The sequence below is a fragment of the Aquila chrysaetos genome, chromosome 11 (genome assembly GCF_900496995.4).
Source record: "Aquila chrysaetos chrysaetos chromosome 11, bAquChr1.4, whole genome shotgun sequence".
In the NCBI taxonomy this organism is placed as follows: domain Eukaryota; kingdom Metazoa; phylum Chordata; class Aves; order Accipitriformes; family Accipitridae; genus Aquila; species Aquila chrysaetos.
This window is the reverse complement of record NC_044014.1, coordinates 36,936,165-36,952,683: the sequence shown is the minus strand read 5'-3', so window position 1 is coordinate 36,952,683 and position 16,519 is coordinate 36,936,165. Positions and strand designations below refer to the sequence as shown.

General features: G+C 40.0%; 1 protein-coding gene across 24 annotated transcripts in view; it reads left to right on the top strand.

Annotated features, from left to right (window-relative positions):
- Nucleotides 1–16,519, top strand: part of PCDH15 (protocadherin related 15) — an 852,429-nt gene that overhangs the window by 613,474 nt on the left and 222,436 nt on the right. For all 24 annotated transcript variants that reach the window (XR_003925762.2, XR_003925760.2, XR_003925761.1 and 21 more), the window contains 2 exons: nucleotides 4,697–4,805; nucleotides 11,509–11,621. Coding sequence is in view for 20 of the 24 variants with exons in the window: in XM_030030447.1 (XP_029886307.1) it covers nucleotides 4,697–4,805; nucleotides 11,509–11,621 (222 nt within the window). In the remaining 4 variants the exon portion in view is untranslated. The remainder of the gene's footprint in view (nucleotides 1–4,696; nucleotides 4,806–11,508; nucleotides 11,622–16,519) is intronic.

Here is a 16,519-nt window from a genome sequence, read left to right as displayed (position 1 = left end):
TTGCCCTCCCAAACATAGCTGAGAAGATTTCTCTGTGTAAGAGTACTGAGAGTTTTGGTTCGTGGTTTTTCACAGGAGGAATGAATATATACAAGGAAAATGTGAAAAAACTCAAGGCACTTCATTACGCATGCAGCCTTCAGTGCTTAAAACTGCAGTCTTTTGCAGGTGACCCTCATCCTCTCTGAATAATTGAGTATAATCTGTAATTATTCTTAACTGTGCTCTCCCCTGTGTTTCTGAGGTCATGTAGGAGTGAGCTGAGCAGCTCCAGTACTAGCACAGATCCCTGTGGATCTCCCCTCTCTCCCTATGGGAACTGAAAGCTTACTCCTGCTCTGCCTCATGTCTCTTAACCTAACGGTTTCTGGATACACAGGTCTTCACTTGTTTTCTGTTGAGGCCAAATTTCCTTAAGAGTATTTTGTAACGGAGCTTGTCAAAGTTGGCTGGAAGTCTACGCATGCTATATCAGATGGTATTGTGGTATCCATGTGCTGGTGATTTCCTGCAGGGAACCACAGTAGGTTTGAGGGGCTGCATTTCCCTTTGCAGAAAACCAGACTTTCCCTGGTGTATTGTATTTATTTATGTGTTTGCTCAGACTGTTATTATATCATCTGCTAATTTTTGCTGGTACAAGCCTCAGAATTTATGGTGGTATTCCCCTGGGTCGCCCTGGGACCCTTCTAATTTTGGTGTTATGTTTGCCACCTGCTGTTCCTCAGGTACTGAAGCACTTCTAAGCAGGAGGTTACCTAGCACAGCAAGTTCATATGACTCACTTTTGCCTTCCTATAGACACCCATCTGTTCTTGGCCTCGTGTTACTCTTCATTTAGCTTGTTCAAACAGTCCCTAATGCCTCTGAACTATGATTTCTGGTGGAACCTGCAAGGCGTCCTGCATGGAGAGGGTGCTGGCATGGGGACCCATCTGAGTCCTTTCATGGTGAACACAAAAGAAGGAAAAAAAATTAGGTTTTGTGCTACTACCTTATTCTCTCTGAGCTTTTTTTAAAGTTTTTTTTTCTTTTTTTTTTTTTCCCCTTGATCATCTCTTGGCCCTGCAGACTCCCTGGCAAGCTTCCTGTCACAGTTCTGTTTGAAGGATTTATTTTTTTAGATTTATTAATACTTGTGATAACGTTTGCAAGTTGGTGTTTGGGTTCTTTTTTTTTTGGCATGCCTGATGGTGTATTCTGCTATATTGAAGCACTTGAAGTCTATTAATACCAAAACCAATAACTGAGATCTCTTCCCTAATGGAGAAAAGTAAATAAATTACTGGATATTTTAGCCTAGAACTGATGGGATCTCCTTGTTTGTTTGTTTTTTAATCACTTGCTTCTGCCAGAGCTTGTGAACCCTTTTATGTTCTTCATTTGGAAGTGGCTGGTTTTTGAAGGCCATCTATTTATTCTAAGTAACCTTCCCTGCACTGCTGCATAGCTGTGCTGACTTGCCTTGCCCTTTCTCAAGCCTGTCTCAATAAGAACCCCATGTGCTTTTTCTTTGCCTCCAACAGAGTGTCCTTAAGCAGTCATGGGCGCTGCAAACATTTCACTCTCTCAGTAATACGTTTTCCCTTTCTTTTAATTAGCTTCCATCTTTTTATGAAGCTTTCCTTTCAGGCCGAGAGCAACAGTGATAGGGGATTTTTTTGGTCTTTTGCAAGGATGTTGGATCTAGTACGCAATGATGGCTGTCGCAGACCCTATTTTGTAACGTTTGCCCACTCTGCAGAGCTGTGAGGAGGCACTATCTCCTCTGCTTAAGTCAGGAGCCACCTTTTATCTGTACGTGACTGTGTCCTCTCTCTCAAAGGGCTGAGCAAAGCCTCATCTGTTCTCTGAACCTCCTTGTCAGGACGGTGGTGGGTATCGTATCGTTGTGGTCTGCTGGTCTCTGGCAATAACTTCTAACCGTGATATGCAGAACAGTTTGGGGAGCAGGACTGGGGCCCCGTCTCAGCGAGATGGGCTCCAGGGAGCTGCCTTGCGCCCCATGAGCCCCGACAGCTTTGCTGCTGAGCAGCACCGTGTCAGCGGGACCTGGGGGATGGTGTGAGCACCTGTTTGTGTCTGTTACATTTTAAAGTGCTCAGGAAAGAAAGAACTATCCCTATGTAATAATCATAGTTATTACTGCTATTGATCAAATCATTATTTTTCATAAAAAGTATATGTACACCTTCTGAAATGACGCTATACATGCTTTTACAAATTTGTTAACATACTTAATGGCTGTTTCTTTGTGCAGTTATGTTTTCATAGTTCTAATTTAAGTTTAAATGAAAAAGATACTTGCATTTTTGATGTATCATTAAAACAATATGAAAGTACCTTTAGCTTTGCTTCAAGGCACATTGGCCTATTTAGCTCAAAACAGCTTTAAATTATCCCTAAACATTTCAGTGGATTGCGGCTGATCTTGTTGCATGATATTTTCTAGTTGCTGAGCAGCCCATTTCAGGGTGTGTACGGTACTTAGAAAGGCAACTTATATGGAATAAAAATTTAAATGGATTTCACATTTCATTCTTGGTTTACTAATACTTCTTCATTTTCTTATACAACTTGCTTCTGTTAAATTGATTGCTTTGGTTCTGAGGAGTCAGTGTAATGGTGGCAGTGTGGGATAAAATATCTATTGTACAAGTAGCATCCGTTTAATTTCAAATGCAGTTTTCCTAAATGCTGCTCTCAAGCTTCTCCTTAAATTGGAAAGTAAAGCACGTGTCCTTGCTATCTGAGTTATATATCCAACAATTATTATTTTAGTCTAGTTTCAGCAGTTGGGTACAGCTGACAGCTCATTATTGACAAGGCTAGATCCATCGCTGTTACTCTAGCATAGACTCGGATCTTTCAGCTTGGCCTGCAATATTGTAATGGTGAGTTTAAAGCCTAGCTAGCCTTAGCAAATGAGACTGTTGTTGTTGTGGGGATGTTTTTAACTATGATGTAGATCGGTCTGAGAGTGCTTCAACTGATCTGTAAATTTTAAAATAGCATTTTAGTCTTGGACAGTTTTATGCATAATCTTATCTCTCAGCATGTAACTTTTATGCAGTCCTAAGGCATTTTAAAAATTCAAACATATGTCAAATATATCTTCTTCTCTCTGTCTTTATGCCTATTTTGAGCTCGTCTTCCTCATTACACTTTTAAGAGTTTAATTTTTTAAAGAGTCAAAAGAGGAAACAGGCGTGTGACAAAGGACCTTGCCTGCTCATTGGGAACTGTGGAAAAAGCCATGAGCAGAGAGGCAAAATGAGGAGGTACCAGTCCCGTGTTGGTAGGCAGATGCTCTGTACTCAAAGCCGAGAGCTGTGTAACCATGTGTGGCTGTAAGCCCTGGCTCATGAGCCTGGAAAAGCCTCACTGGACCTCAGTAACCTTTAAGAAGTGACTTCTGGGTGGACAAACAGTGGGCAGAATAGCTTGTGTTATTGCAGATGACCCTGTGGCTACGTATCCAAAATTACCAGAGAGGCCATTAACTCTCCTCTCTTGCAAACTGCCTTGCATTCATTCCTGTCCTGGTCTCTTCCTCCTGGCTCACCTCTTTTCCCTCTATGTTTGTTGACAGGCATCACTAAAGCTCTTGCAGATTTCTTCCAAATCTCAGCAGGAGGATTTCTAAGGGCTGTGCCAAAACCTGGCCAAGTGTGGACTTGTCTCATTCCTATTCCTACACTAACTTTCAAGTTCCCTCTTGCAGAACATGGAGCGTTAGAGGTTTCCAAAGCAAAGGCTGCCAGGATTAGTTGTATGTGGAAAAAAGGCATCTGGTTTTCCATAGAGGTTATTAAACATTTCTGCCATGCAAGTAGAAGTTCTAAGAAGGGGATGGAAAAGACTGGTGCACATACATTCATGGAGTAGCTACATTTCTAGTTGATTAAGCAGCCAAGGTTACTGAAACTGTTTGTTTAGAGTTGGGAATGGCGGCTCTGGTATTACCACTGGAGACTCTCTTGGCATAGGAAAACTTCAGAAAACGTTCAAAGCAACAGCAAGGGCTAAGTGCTATTAGTACGTACAGGAATGCTATTAAGTTGGTAGGTAAAGAAATGGGCATACAAATACTGAACAAGATGAAAGCCTGCAAATGCTTTTCTGGTTTTCTGCTTCTATGTTTGGCATGTGAGATCATTCTACTTCTGAATGGTGGTATGAATTATTGCAACGTCCATCCAAACTTCTCAAATGTACCTATCCTTGAAATGTCTGTACCTTGGCTTGAATTTCTTTTGCTGTATGTATTCATGTATCACAGCCACTCTAGCTCCTAATGATTCTCAAATTCAATTTGTTTTTATTTCCTTTTTTAAAGCATTTTGCTGTATTTCACTGCTATGATGATATCTGAAATGTCTGATTCAAGGGACTATTTATAGAAGCATAGTCAAGCATTTGCTTGAACATTTGTGAGCTTCCTTTCCTTGAAGATACTATTATAGTATAAAATGTATCTAAAAGAAAGGAGATTGCTGTGGAAATATGTATGTTGCCTACTTAATTTTGATTTCAAAAGGGACATGTGCTGTAACTATTCTTAAATATGAGTACTTTTTCTCCTACAATTTCAGCAAATATTCTTTTCAGTGGGATGTTTTTCTGTTAAATCTAAAGATCTGCCTACTGGCTTTCTAATTTTTCTGTTTCAAATCTGTCTGATTTTTCATTTCAGGCACACGTGAATCCCATCAGTGTCACTCCACCCATACAAGCCATAGATCAGGACCGAAACATCCAGCCTCCTTCTGATCGACCGGGCATCCTCTATTCCATCCTAGTTGGTTGGTGTCTGCTACTTTTGCTATCACTCATAATCAGTCACTTTATTATGACCAGCCAGAAAAAGATTGACCGGGAGAGTGGAAACCTAATAAAAATTTATATTGTGGTTAGTGGGATGTTTGAAATCGTTGTTCTACCTATTTATGTTTAATTTCAATTTAGAAGCTTATTTCAGATGGTTGCATTGTTATTATTTATTCAGATTAGATTCAGAATTGTCTGGTTTAGCAAATGGAGCAACACGGCAAGGAAAAGGAGAGAGACTTGTCTGTGCTCATAGCTATGCTGCAATGCATTTTTTCATTCACAGGTGCAAAGGCACCGTAAAAGTTGCTAAAGAAAGGCAATTAGAGCAGGTTTCATTCCAAAACTCTTCTGGCACAGAGCAACTTAAAGGGTTTTACTGCATCCACCCTTAGTTTTGCTGCCTGTGAGCTTGCATGCTTTCCCTTGTAATTTAATGTTTGTTTAGTTGACTATGCTGTTTTCTGGCCAGAGAGGAATGCAGTTCTAGAAAGAGTTCAGAGAATAGCCACTTTGCTCGGGCATATCTTGTATTCTGCTGCATATTACTTTTTCCTGCTACTTTCCCATGTTTGGCATTTGTTTCCAATTGCTTAGCTTGTGTGATTTGATGATGGAAAGGCCTAAGGCAGTGGTTTGCAGTTGCAGTCTTCTACCTGTCCTGCTCTTCCCAAAGTACAGAGACTGAAGTTGTAGTAATTTCTGTGCCTTGTGACCAGTGTGGCAATTGAAAGTTGTGTGTTTTGTGGAATCGCATCTTTTTCACACTTGCTGTGTTAAACTGCAGCTACATGGATTTCTCACCCATGGAGAGGTGGAAGTAAAGATTTTAATGAGCAGATTGCATAGTTTTGCTTGTCATTAAAAAAAAAAAAAAAAAGAGGATGCTTTCGTATCTTATAGTTTTGTTGTGAAAGGGGAAAAATGTTAGGTTCGATGGTTTGATATGTCTGTCATTTTAAGAGCTATCTTAAGAGGGTACAAATGAATCACTACCTTAGAGGTACCATTGTACTGAATGTGCAAGTCCTGAGCTCCATGTGCAAAATAAAGAAGCCTGAACCCACTCAGTGCCAAGAGACCGGTGTTGAGGCATTTCCAGGGCTCTGCTCCCAGGGGGCTCTGCTCCCAGGTCTATGGCAAGGGACGTGGCCATGGCAGGTCAGCCTCAGCATGGCAGACTTCAGCGTCCTCTAAGAAATGAAATCAGGTTTTGTTTGGATAGTCATGAAGCAAGCTAGATTCCTTCAGGCTGTAACTGGATCCAAATCTGGCAGACTAAGGGACCCACTGCTGTCAACTAGTCTTCCTCCAGCACAACTGTTCTGTAAAGACATTTGTAAATATTTGTAGTGTAAATATACTACCTGGTTTTATGTTTGAAAATTGACTTGGTTTATTTATAAATTCTGCTATTGACAGTTAAGCCCTAGTGCGACATCTAGTCAATTTTTTTCAAAGCTCCTTGCATAACTTGCAAAGTTCTTCAGGTGTGAACTTATTAAAAATTGCGTTTCACTAACTTGTGATTTTTTTAATATTTGAATAACTCTTTTGACCTAGAAGAAATAATTCAGAAAGATGTATTATAGCGATTTGGTTTGGGTTTGGGGGATTTTTCAACGGAAAGGCTATCTTTTTTTTTTTTTCCCCCCCTTCTTTTTGCCAAGGTCTTCAAAGGGATTTCTTTTTGGATTTTAAGTCTGTCTTCATCTTTGCCAGTATGTAGTGCTATTTATATTTTAGCCTTTACCTCAAAAAATAGTAGTTTCACAGGTAAATAGGCCTTGCAGGTACTTCTCCTTATGTGGATTTTTCCCTTGCTTTAGATCTAAATGTAGTTCTTCTTTATATTTTTGGATAGGTCTTTTTTTAAACACTGGAAGGTCTGAACTATGCCCATAGAATGAGAGAACAAGCTACTTACTGAATATGGGAGTGATTTTGAATTTTGATTTGACTGAGTTCTAATTTGGTGGTTCTTTTACCCTGCTTTCCTCCTCTCACTGCACACCTGTATAAGTCAAGTCCTGGCGGGTGCTTCGGGCACTATGGATGTTATATATGAAACCTGCGCATCTTTCTCAGTGTCTTTAGGATCTACTGTAAAGACACGTTTCTTTTAACAAAGCTCAGCATCACTGCAGCGATAACTCACTTCTACTTGATCTGGCTTACTAACCTCATCCTTAAGTGCCCATAAAGATCTCTGCCTGTCATGCTTTCAAGCTAACTAGCCTTTCAAGAGTTCAGGTAAATGCCTCAGTGCTGCTTTCACCAAATCTAGCGATCTTTCCCGTGAGGAGGGCATGAGTGAACCTCACCAGTTCCAACAACAACAGGTTCCCCTGCAGTTCATTGAAAAGGAGTTAAACTCACTGAATGAGGTGATGATAAATACTTGTGGAAGTCTTGTTATGCATTCACGTGAGCATTCACTCACGTGAATGCATTCACTGCTGAAGATAAAAGTAACTTGAGGGTAAGGCACTTGAGAAATAAAGAAATAGCCCAAGTTTATTACTAGCCCATTATTTTCTGCTTTCCTTATCATTCTGACCTCTGAATGCAGTCCTCTCGAAGGATATATCAAGATGTGTGAATATACTTGTTCAAGTAGTTATGGACTGGTACTGGTAAAACAATAGAAGATAAGGTCTTAAATATTCTTGACAGTCATCCTAAGATTAGAGAACTACTTACAGCATAGTACTACTGGGATTGTTGTCTTCTATTTAAAGTACTGGCTAAAGTACATGATGAAAGAACTACCTACCAAAGTACAGTGAAGTACTTCAGAGAAGAGGCTTGAACTGGGGCCATACTGTAATATTTCATTTCTTATACAATGCCCGGTATCTTTACATTTGGAAACGTGATGTTTGGAAATTTTTTTTAAAGCACTAATTTCTCCAATCCTTGACTTTCAGGAATGTTAATATATTTGGGTCATTGCAATAGAACCACAGTGTCTGGTGTACACAAGTGTGTAAGCAGGCCCCCTCCCTTTGTATGTAGTGTGTGTGCAATAAAAAGGGGTTAGAAGCCAGCCCACCTTCTCTCATCAGCAATCTCACCCCATTTTTTTCCTTAGTGCTGACTGCATCACAGCCCTGTGCTACTCTTATATTTACTGTTCAGCCCTGTTTAAAGGTTTCCCCTTAGTTATTTTTACTAGTAGTTTTAAGGGTTTCTTTTCTCTGGGGCTGGTCCTTGGGAAAAGTCAATTTTTCCTTTATATCATTCTTCTGGTTTTGACCTTGGAACTGTCTCTGATTTCTGCTGTCGATTTTGGACAATCAAGTGTTCTATTTGCTATTTAAATGAAGAGCCAAAAAAACACAACAACATTTTTGGGGGTTTCTCTCCAGTGCTGTGAGCTCCCTGATGCATTTGCCTGGCAGGCAACATGCCCCACAAAAGCCCTCCTCTTGCTTCAAGAAAAGCAAACCTAAGAGTGCTCTTTACCTTGTGCTCTTCACCTGTAAAAAGATCATCATAGTAGAAGAGATCGTGTTCCCTCCTGGGCTGTCAGCTCGCTGCTTCTCTTGCCTGGGCCAAAAGAGTGTAATCAGAGGTCTGTTGAGGACTTAAAGCTCATTTTTGGTGTGGATGGTGCAATCTCATCTACGGAAAAGAAAGCACGTGCCACCCTTCATGTGCTGTCCTCCTTTCTCAAGGGTCCTTACAGACCTACTGGTGCATGCTGGCCCACCACCTTTTGATACCCTAGGCCTCTCCAAACACACAGACCAGCTTCATTTCTGGGGGAAGGATCCTCAGAGCTCATCCATAGAGCTTTTAGACCTCTCTGCTTTTCCTGGATTAATCTTCTTGCAGGTTGGACTTGTGAGGGACTGGCAGTGTTGGGGTGGCGTGAGCAGTTCTCCAGCCAGTAGTGCTTATCTGTAAGGTGCAGGCGACACATTTTGAAGACACGTCGTTACAGTTGCAGTAGGAAACTCCTCCTTTCTGGAAGCAGATCAGGCAACTCTGTGGACTGAGGGTTGCTCTGCTCTGTCAAAATACAAATGTTTCTGTGTGTGCAGAAGCAGATTTCTCTGTTCCTGGAAAACTTTACATTCAGATTTTAAGGTATCCTGGACCCTTCTTGTGGTAGGCAGCAGTTGAGCAGGCATCATCACTTAGGATTCAGGCAATCCAGCTCTGTTATACTCTAATTTTCTACTTTCCCGATTGTCCTCCTTGCTGTCTTTTCCTCTTTTACCTGTTTGTTTTTTTGGGATGTGTCCCCCCCGGATTCTTTTCTGGCATCCTTACATACTATTAGCTTCATCTGCCCTGCTGTAGGTGGCTTTGTGCCTCTTACAGCTGTCTCTATTCTCCCCTATTTATTTGTTCTCTTTCAGGGAACCTCTTGTTTTCTACTTTCTCGGTGCTTTTGCATTTAGTCCTTAATCTCTTGTTTTTTCTTAGCTGCAGTGTCAGCCCTTGTGATGTGCAGCCTCCTAAGACTACAGCAATCTGTTATCTGCCAAAAGCTTGGAGCACCTGCTGGATGCCTAGTGCTCTTAAAAAATTGAATCAATTAATTAAGAGCTGAAATTAAAAGGTGGGGCAGGGGGACACAGGAGTTGGAGCTAGAAACTCTGCATTTATATAGGTGGTGTAATAGGAAAAAATAATCCATAGTGGTTCTTCCTGTTACTACTCTCTGGGTCTGTGGCATACATGTATACAGAGATAGTCACAGAGTATGTACTGTGTGTGTGTGTGTGTGTGTGTGTGTATACACACACACAATATATATATATCTAGCAAATGGTTGTCGTTTGATGAGTTGCAAATCAAATTATTGCACATGAGTTCGGACAGTAATCTATCTCCTGGGATAGCTACTGGCTTTCTAAAAGCAGTTTCTAATCATTCCCCTTGAAAGGTGAGCAAATAATACCATCATTTATCAGAAAAGTGGTCTTTTTTTGTGTTGAATCTTATGCCCTGTTAGACTGGATCGAGGATTTGGCACAGCAATATTTGTCCCGCTCTCATGGCTGCTTTAAGATACCGTAACTCATGGGCTCAGAGGACTTACTGGGGCGTTTATATCATCAGCCAGGAGTGCTTTCTGCCTCTCAGCTGCTACACAGGACTATTCCTAGACCTAAAATGACTCAAGATCTTAGACTTGTAATCAGTATTTTGGTTTCTTTGGATACTTTTAATAATACTGATAAGCTGTGAGATGCCCGAGTTCGTGCTGTTTCTAAACGCTTTGGCTTTCTGAGCCCCTACTCTGTTCAGATTTGTGCTCTCACATCTCCCCAGCTGAGAGTCAGCCTGGCTCAGAGAAAGTCAGATAGTTAAAGCAAAACAAACTAGGATGAGACACAGAGACTGGAGAAGGTGGATACAGCTTTCTGCCGTGCAATTGAGGAGAGAACGTCCCTTTGTCTTTAAAAAAAGATACAGCCTCTGTTCCCTGATAGGAGAGAGACTTGCTGAACAGTATCCCATATGCTTATTGCTTCTTCCTGCCCTGGCAATTAATGCTCCACCATTGCTGCTTTTTTGTATACTTTCTTTGAGAATCCTGTGGCTTGAAACTATGGTAGCTTAATTCTTACCTCCTCTGTGTCAGGCTATGCTGCCAGAGCCTTTTGGCTTGAGCACAGTACCATGGGAATGGTTTTGGGCTGCAGCTGCCTTGCTGGCTAGCCTAGGGGCCAGGCACAGCAAGGTCATGGCTATCTCCATCCTTTGCATAGCCCTTGCTGTATCTCCATGAGTTTGCAAATCTGTTCAGGCTGTGACTGCTTCTGTTTTAACTGGGTTGGAGGGTAACCTGGAAACTCACAGCCATGAAGATGCTACTTACTGCTGACAATAAATGGAAGCTGTTAGATGAGGTTTCGTCTGGTGCTTCCTCCCTGATAAGAAACTTCTTTTCTTAGAAGGATTTCTAAAATAATGTATCTGTTGTTATTACTTATGTATATGTTATTAATAATGCATTAAAGAGCTTGCCCATAGGTGCAACAGAGGGCTACAAGAGCTAAGGTATTTAAGATGTGCATTTTAAATTGCAAATGTCAGGGCATCATCTGTGAGCAATAACATGGCTATCTTGAACTTAGTGGTAACATCTTTGTCACATCACCCCATTGTGGGTTTTCTTTGTTTAAGTGTGGCACTCAAAAAATGGTTCATAGTGTTCTTTGCTTTGTGACTAATGTCAGCGTATGTCCAGCAATACCTCAGGGGAAGCATACTTCAAAGCTGGAGAGAGAAAATCTCAGTGGTGTGTGTTCAGCAAGTTGTTTCAGGAATGAGGTGGATAGAAGTGGAAGATGAATTGCAGTGAAAGCTCATCTCTCTGTATGTCCGCTTATCTGATTAGATTTATACGTAACTCCTGGAAACTGAGAAGTAGCTCCTGTTGGTATCAAGTACTTAGGGATTCCCAGTTGAGAAGAATCTTCGTGGTTAGGGAGAGCAAGGAAATAATGATAATATTAAACGCATAATGTTAGTTGTATCCTTATTCTCCATGTACACATAATGCAATATTTTATCCTTATAATAGCAGGATTAGTTTTTGTTCGTTTGATGACTAAAGAGTAAAATAAATATATTGTTTAACTACATCTTTCAGAAACAGCATTTGTTCAAACCTCAATGTCTTTTTTTTTTTTTTTTTTTTTTTTTTCCCCACAGGTACTCCTGAGGATTATCCACAGTATTTCCATATGAATCTTACAACAGCTGTACTGACACTCCTAAAGCCAATAAATAGGGATTTACACCAGAAGTTTGACTTGGTTATTAAGGTAATTTTGACTGAATTCATATTCCCATATGCTTTTGAAAACTGCGTAGTAACAAAAAGCTCTAGAGAAAATGTGGGGTGGGCTTGCTTGTCTTCCCTGCATTTTTCTTTTTTATTTTTTAGCCTGTCAGGCATCATTTAGCACTGTCACAGGGAAGAAGGATCTGAAGTATTTTTTAAAAGGGAATGAATCGTGGCAGAGTTCTAACATTTCATGTTATATTGATATTGTATAAACAAACTAAGTACCACTTGTACATTTGTTTTTTATCAACTCAGTTGTCCTGAGAATGCATTTGTTTTATATTTCATGTTTTCTCCAATTCACAACCCATGCTAGAGAATCATATAGATTCAAAGAATTGTCTGAGTACTGAATATTGTGAGCAAGGAGAACAAAAAATCATCTCCAGATCTTGTAGCACTTTTTGCATAGGGGTTTTTTTGGTTGGTTGGGGTTTTTTTGGTTTTTTTGTTCAGGGATGGTTAAAAAAAAGGAAGCTCACTCCAGAGCGCTGCTACTGAATAAAAAGAAAGCTTCTGAAACATAGCTAGTGCTGATCACATTCAGCTGCTATTGCTGGGAAAAGGCATAAACCACTTCTGTGGGGTTGGTCTTTTCAAATCCTACCATTGATAAGGGGAGTTGGCTTCCTTCCTCTTTTGTACATACTGCTTTGTCCTTAATTTTAATCTGACTTGGTAACAGTCTGCAGTTTTTCTTAACTGAGCCAAGTGATCAAAGCACATATCAGTTAGTTGTGAAGAATGTGTCTTTTACAGAAAATCTCTAAATGTATCTTCATCTGGTTACTGAGTCCCAGTTTTGCAAGTATAGAATATTTTCAGTAATTGTTCCTTTCTTTGCCAATTTGAGGATTAAGAGAAAAGGAGGTGGTGATATCAATGTTTAGTTGCTAAACTTGTTAAATGTAGTAAGCTATTAATTTTACTTTCAGCAAAATTGTACAAAACCGTAAGGTTTGCTGCAGGTGAAATTTGTGTCAATGGACTGCAAAAGTCAGTTCAGTAAAGATGACAGTCTCAAATGAGAATAGAGCAGAGTTATATTTGGTTCTTTTGGAGACAGTCTGGAGTTGTCCCTAAAGCTGTTGTCTAATGACACAGAAAATTGTATAGGATTTGCTGTATTTATTGGTAAAAAGAGGAGAAAATAAAAGAGAAAGGAATCATAGTAGTCTATTTTAAAGTAGTAGATAACTTGTGTATTTATCAGTGTATTTCATGCAGAATGAAGAGTGGGCTTTCCAAACTGCAGCGTGTTTTAACGCAGGGATGTCATAAAGCTCTTGCTGTTTGTTAGCATTATTTAATCTATTTCTAAATACAAGGGTTGCACTCATATGGTAAGAATTATTTATTTGCCTCTGTTAGCCCCCCTAATTTTTGTGGGGTATTAATGGTGGCACTGGCAGCAGGCAGTCCTCTTGGCAAGAGCAGCTCCTTCTGTACCGGCCTATGAACCTCTTCGAAATCATGTGCCATAGTTTTGCTAGCTCGCAGCCTCGATGCTTTTGTCCTGTCATGCAGTCAGACCAAAATGCTTGCTATTCCTCAGGGAAAATCTGAGTAGGATTTTGTTCTTTTTTTCTTTCAGAGCAGAAGCAAAACTCAATCTTTCAAACATTTGGGAGTGGGGGGAGCAATGACACGCATTTCTGCTCTTGAAATAAGGAGGGATGAAGGAACATATACAAATATGGTGTGACAGAGTGACCTGGGTCCCCAACTGTGTCTGTGCCTGTGCATGGCCATGCAAAAGCTGACTGAAGCTAGTGCCTGTGTAACTTGTAGGAATTCTTTTTTATGCTAACTCTGAGCATTTATTAAGTACAGGAGAGTTAGGGACAGATTTGCAGGCTCCCTCTGTACATCTCAGAGAGGGCAGCAATTTCTTTGGGAAGATGTTAATAAATTTATTAATATACAGGTCCTTTCTGTACCTTCTGAGGAATGTAACTGTGAGTATAGTATGATAGAAGATGAAACAAAATTGCAGCTTATAGGAATTTTGAATAGCTCGGCACCTTTTTAAATACTTGTGTTAATTTCCTACCTCAGCTGACTGTGTGTGCATCAAAGTGCAAAACTTGTATATGCTTAGAGTGAAATAATTTGTGATTGGATGCTTTTATAATAATCTACTTCTGAGCTTACCTCCTGTTGTGGAGTTCTGCTGTCACTAGGACAGATGAAGAAACTTAGGTGGGTTAATATCTAAATAAATATGCTAAGAAGTTACAGGTTAAAGCCCTGTAGCACTTTGTTTGGTTTTGTTGCTGTCAAAATTCAGCAGCCATATACAGTAGCATAATACATCAGTTAAAAAAAATCAATTACACTGGTCTGGTACCACCTTATGTGTGCCTAAATAGCAAGCTCTGTTGTTAATGGAAATGTTTATAGGTATTATTAGGTTCACATTGCTGTGTTATATGTGCAGCCAAGGGGATAATAAGGAAAATTATTAGTCTGTAAGAATGATAACATGCCACCTGCTAGAATAATAAAAGTTTTAATGCTGTGTTGTTCAGGGACCTTTTGAACTGGTATAATGTCTCAGGCTTGTACTGAATCAAATCTTCAGATTCTTGTGTTGCACATTCTCAAGTTTGCATTTCTTGCAGTGTTGAAATTGTTGAATCTGATTCTATTTTATCTGGAGGGGTGCAATGTGTGATGTTTCCCTTTAAACAGAAAATATGCTATTTTTGCAGGACTCACTAAATTTAATCTTTAAAATATTCCCTCTGATATCAGGGGATCAATTTTTTTTTCTGCCAAAATATTATGGAAAACAGTGAAATGGAAAAGGTGGTTAAGTCAATACATGAATATTAGAATGCGTGAAATAAGGCCGACAGGAAATTGGTGCGCTCATCTGTGGTATAAAAACTGCATCGCTGATAAATGTTGAATTCTCAGATAGGTAGAGAATGGAAAAAGCTAAACTTCTTAATAAGAAATGCTGGTTTTCAGCTTCCCTGCTATCTCCAGAAGATATTTGATGATAAGCAAGGAGGCAAACTAGTTGGCCCTCATAGGGAAGCTCCTGTCACTTCCATTCCCTGCAAAGCAACAGAGGCTTTTACAAAATAACATGTATTTTTTTTTGTGTGTGTCCCATTGAAATTTCCACGTGGCAACTGCAAGGCTGTGACAATAAGCATGTGGATTTAGAGGCTTTAAACTGAAAGGGCTTTCCAGTGTTAATAATACTGTAACTAAAAATACAGTGTCATGGTTTAACCCCAGCCAGCAACTAAGCACCACGCAGCTGCTCACTCACTCCCCCTCCACCCAGTGGGATGGTGGAGAAAATTGGGAAAAGAAGTAAAACTCGTGGGTTGAGATAAGAACGGTTTAATAGAACAGAAAAGAAGAAACTAATAATGATAATGATAACACTAATAAAATGACAACAGCAATAATAAAAGGATTGGAATGTAGAAATGATGTGCAGTGCAATTGCTCACCACCCGCCGATCGACACCCGGCTAGTCCCCGAGCCGCAATCCCCCGCCCCCACTCCCCCCAGTTTATACACTAGATGTGGTGTCACATGGTATGGAATACCCTGTTGGCCAGTTTGGGTCAGGTGCCCTGGCTGTGACCTGTGCCAACTTCTTGTGCCCCTCCAGCTTTCTTGCTGGCTGGGCATCAGAAGCTGAAAAATCCTTGACTTTAGACTAAACATTACATAGCAACAACTGAAAACATCAGTGTTACCAACATTCTTCTCATGCTGAACTCAAAACATAGCACTGTACCAGCTATTAGGAAGACAGTTAACTCTATCCCAGCTGAAACTAGGACATACAGTCTTTGTCAGACCCAAAATATGTAAGGCTGTGAACATTATGAATCATAAGTGTTCTTTCCCTTTACATACTGTTGCTTCTGTTATAAAAGACTGTTCCTGAGATGCAAAACCAGACCCCATAATACTAATTCCTTTTTTGAAATAAATTACTACTTTTGGAGTAACTTTTATTTATAAATACGCGTGTGTCGTTTGGAGGTTTATGTCCATAAAGGCAGAGACTTGCATGTCTCTGGCGAGCACACAATTTGGAGAGAGAACAGTCTCTTCTGCAGCAGACAGTCCTGCTTTAGAGAAGGTAGTTGCTAGAGAAATCAAACCAAAGCTACAGTGAGAGGAAGCACACTTTCAGCAACCTCAAAGGCTAAGAAATAATTACATCTTCGATCAGCAGCCTTGCTGTGAAACATCTCCTGAGATTCTCAATAAAATAATAAACCTATTAAAACTACATTTCCTTAGCATTGTTGCCACGGTAGCTACCTTCCACCTGGAGGACGGCGATTTGTAACAGGAAGGCATGTAATCTGTTTAGTCCTCAACAGAGTTAACTTCACCTCTGATACCTCTTTGCTTGTGGAAGGCGATATAGCTGCTTGAAGAAAATGGCAATAGCTTTGATCACCTTTCTGGAAAAAACATGACCACTGCACTGTAGACATGAGACTAAGTTCTTGTTACTAGCTCTAAAAAGTGTCAGTGAGTCTTTTTTTTTTTTTTTTTTTTTAAGTACGTATATCATGAAACAAATAGGAGAATTAAAATTAATCAAATTGATGCATTTTGATCCTTTCCTGTTTGAACATAGGTTCTTTATCAATCAGACAAAATCTAACCTGACAGTTCTATTAAAATCAATTTGCAAAGTGGATGGACTACTGAAGGCTAGATGTGCTTACGCAGTCAATGAAATACTAATGAATGGAAATGCTACACTACAAAGGAATTTACCACACCTGTAAGAGACCAGATTTTGATAAAATTACTTATGCTGAGTGGTAATTTAGTTCATAGGGACTTTGTGTGGCTTTCGGAGTAGGCTGAGGATGAGGAGC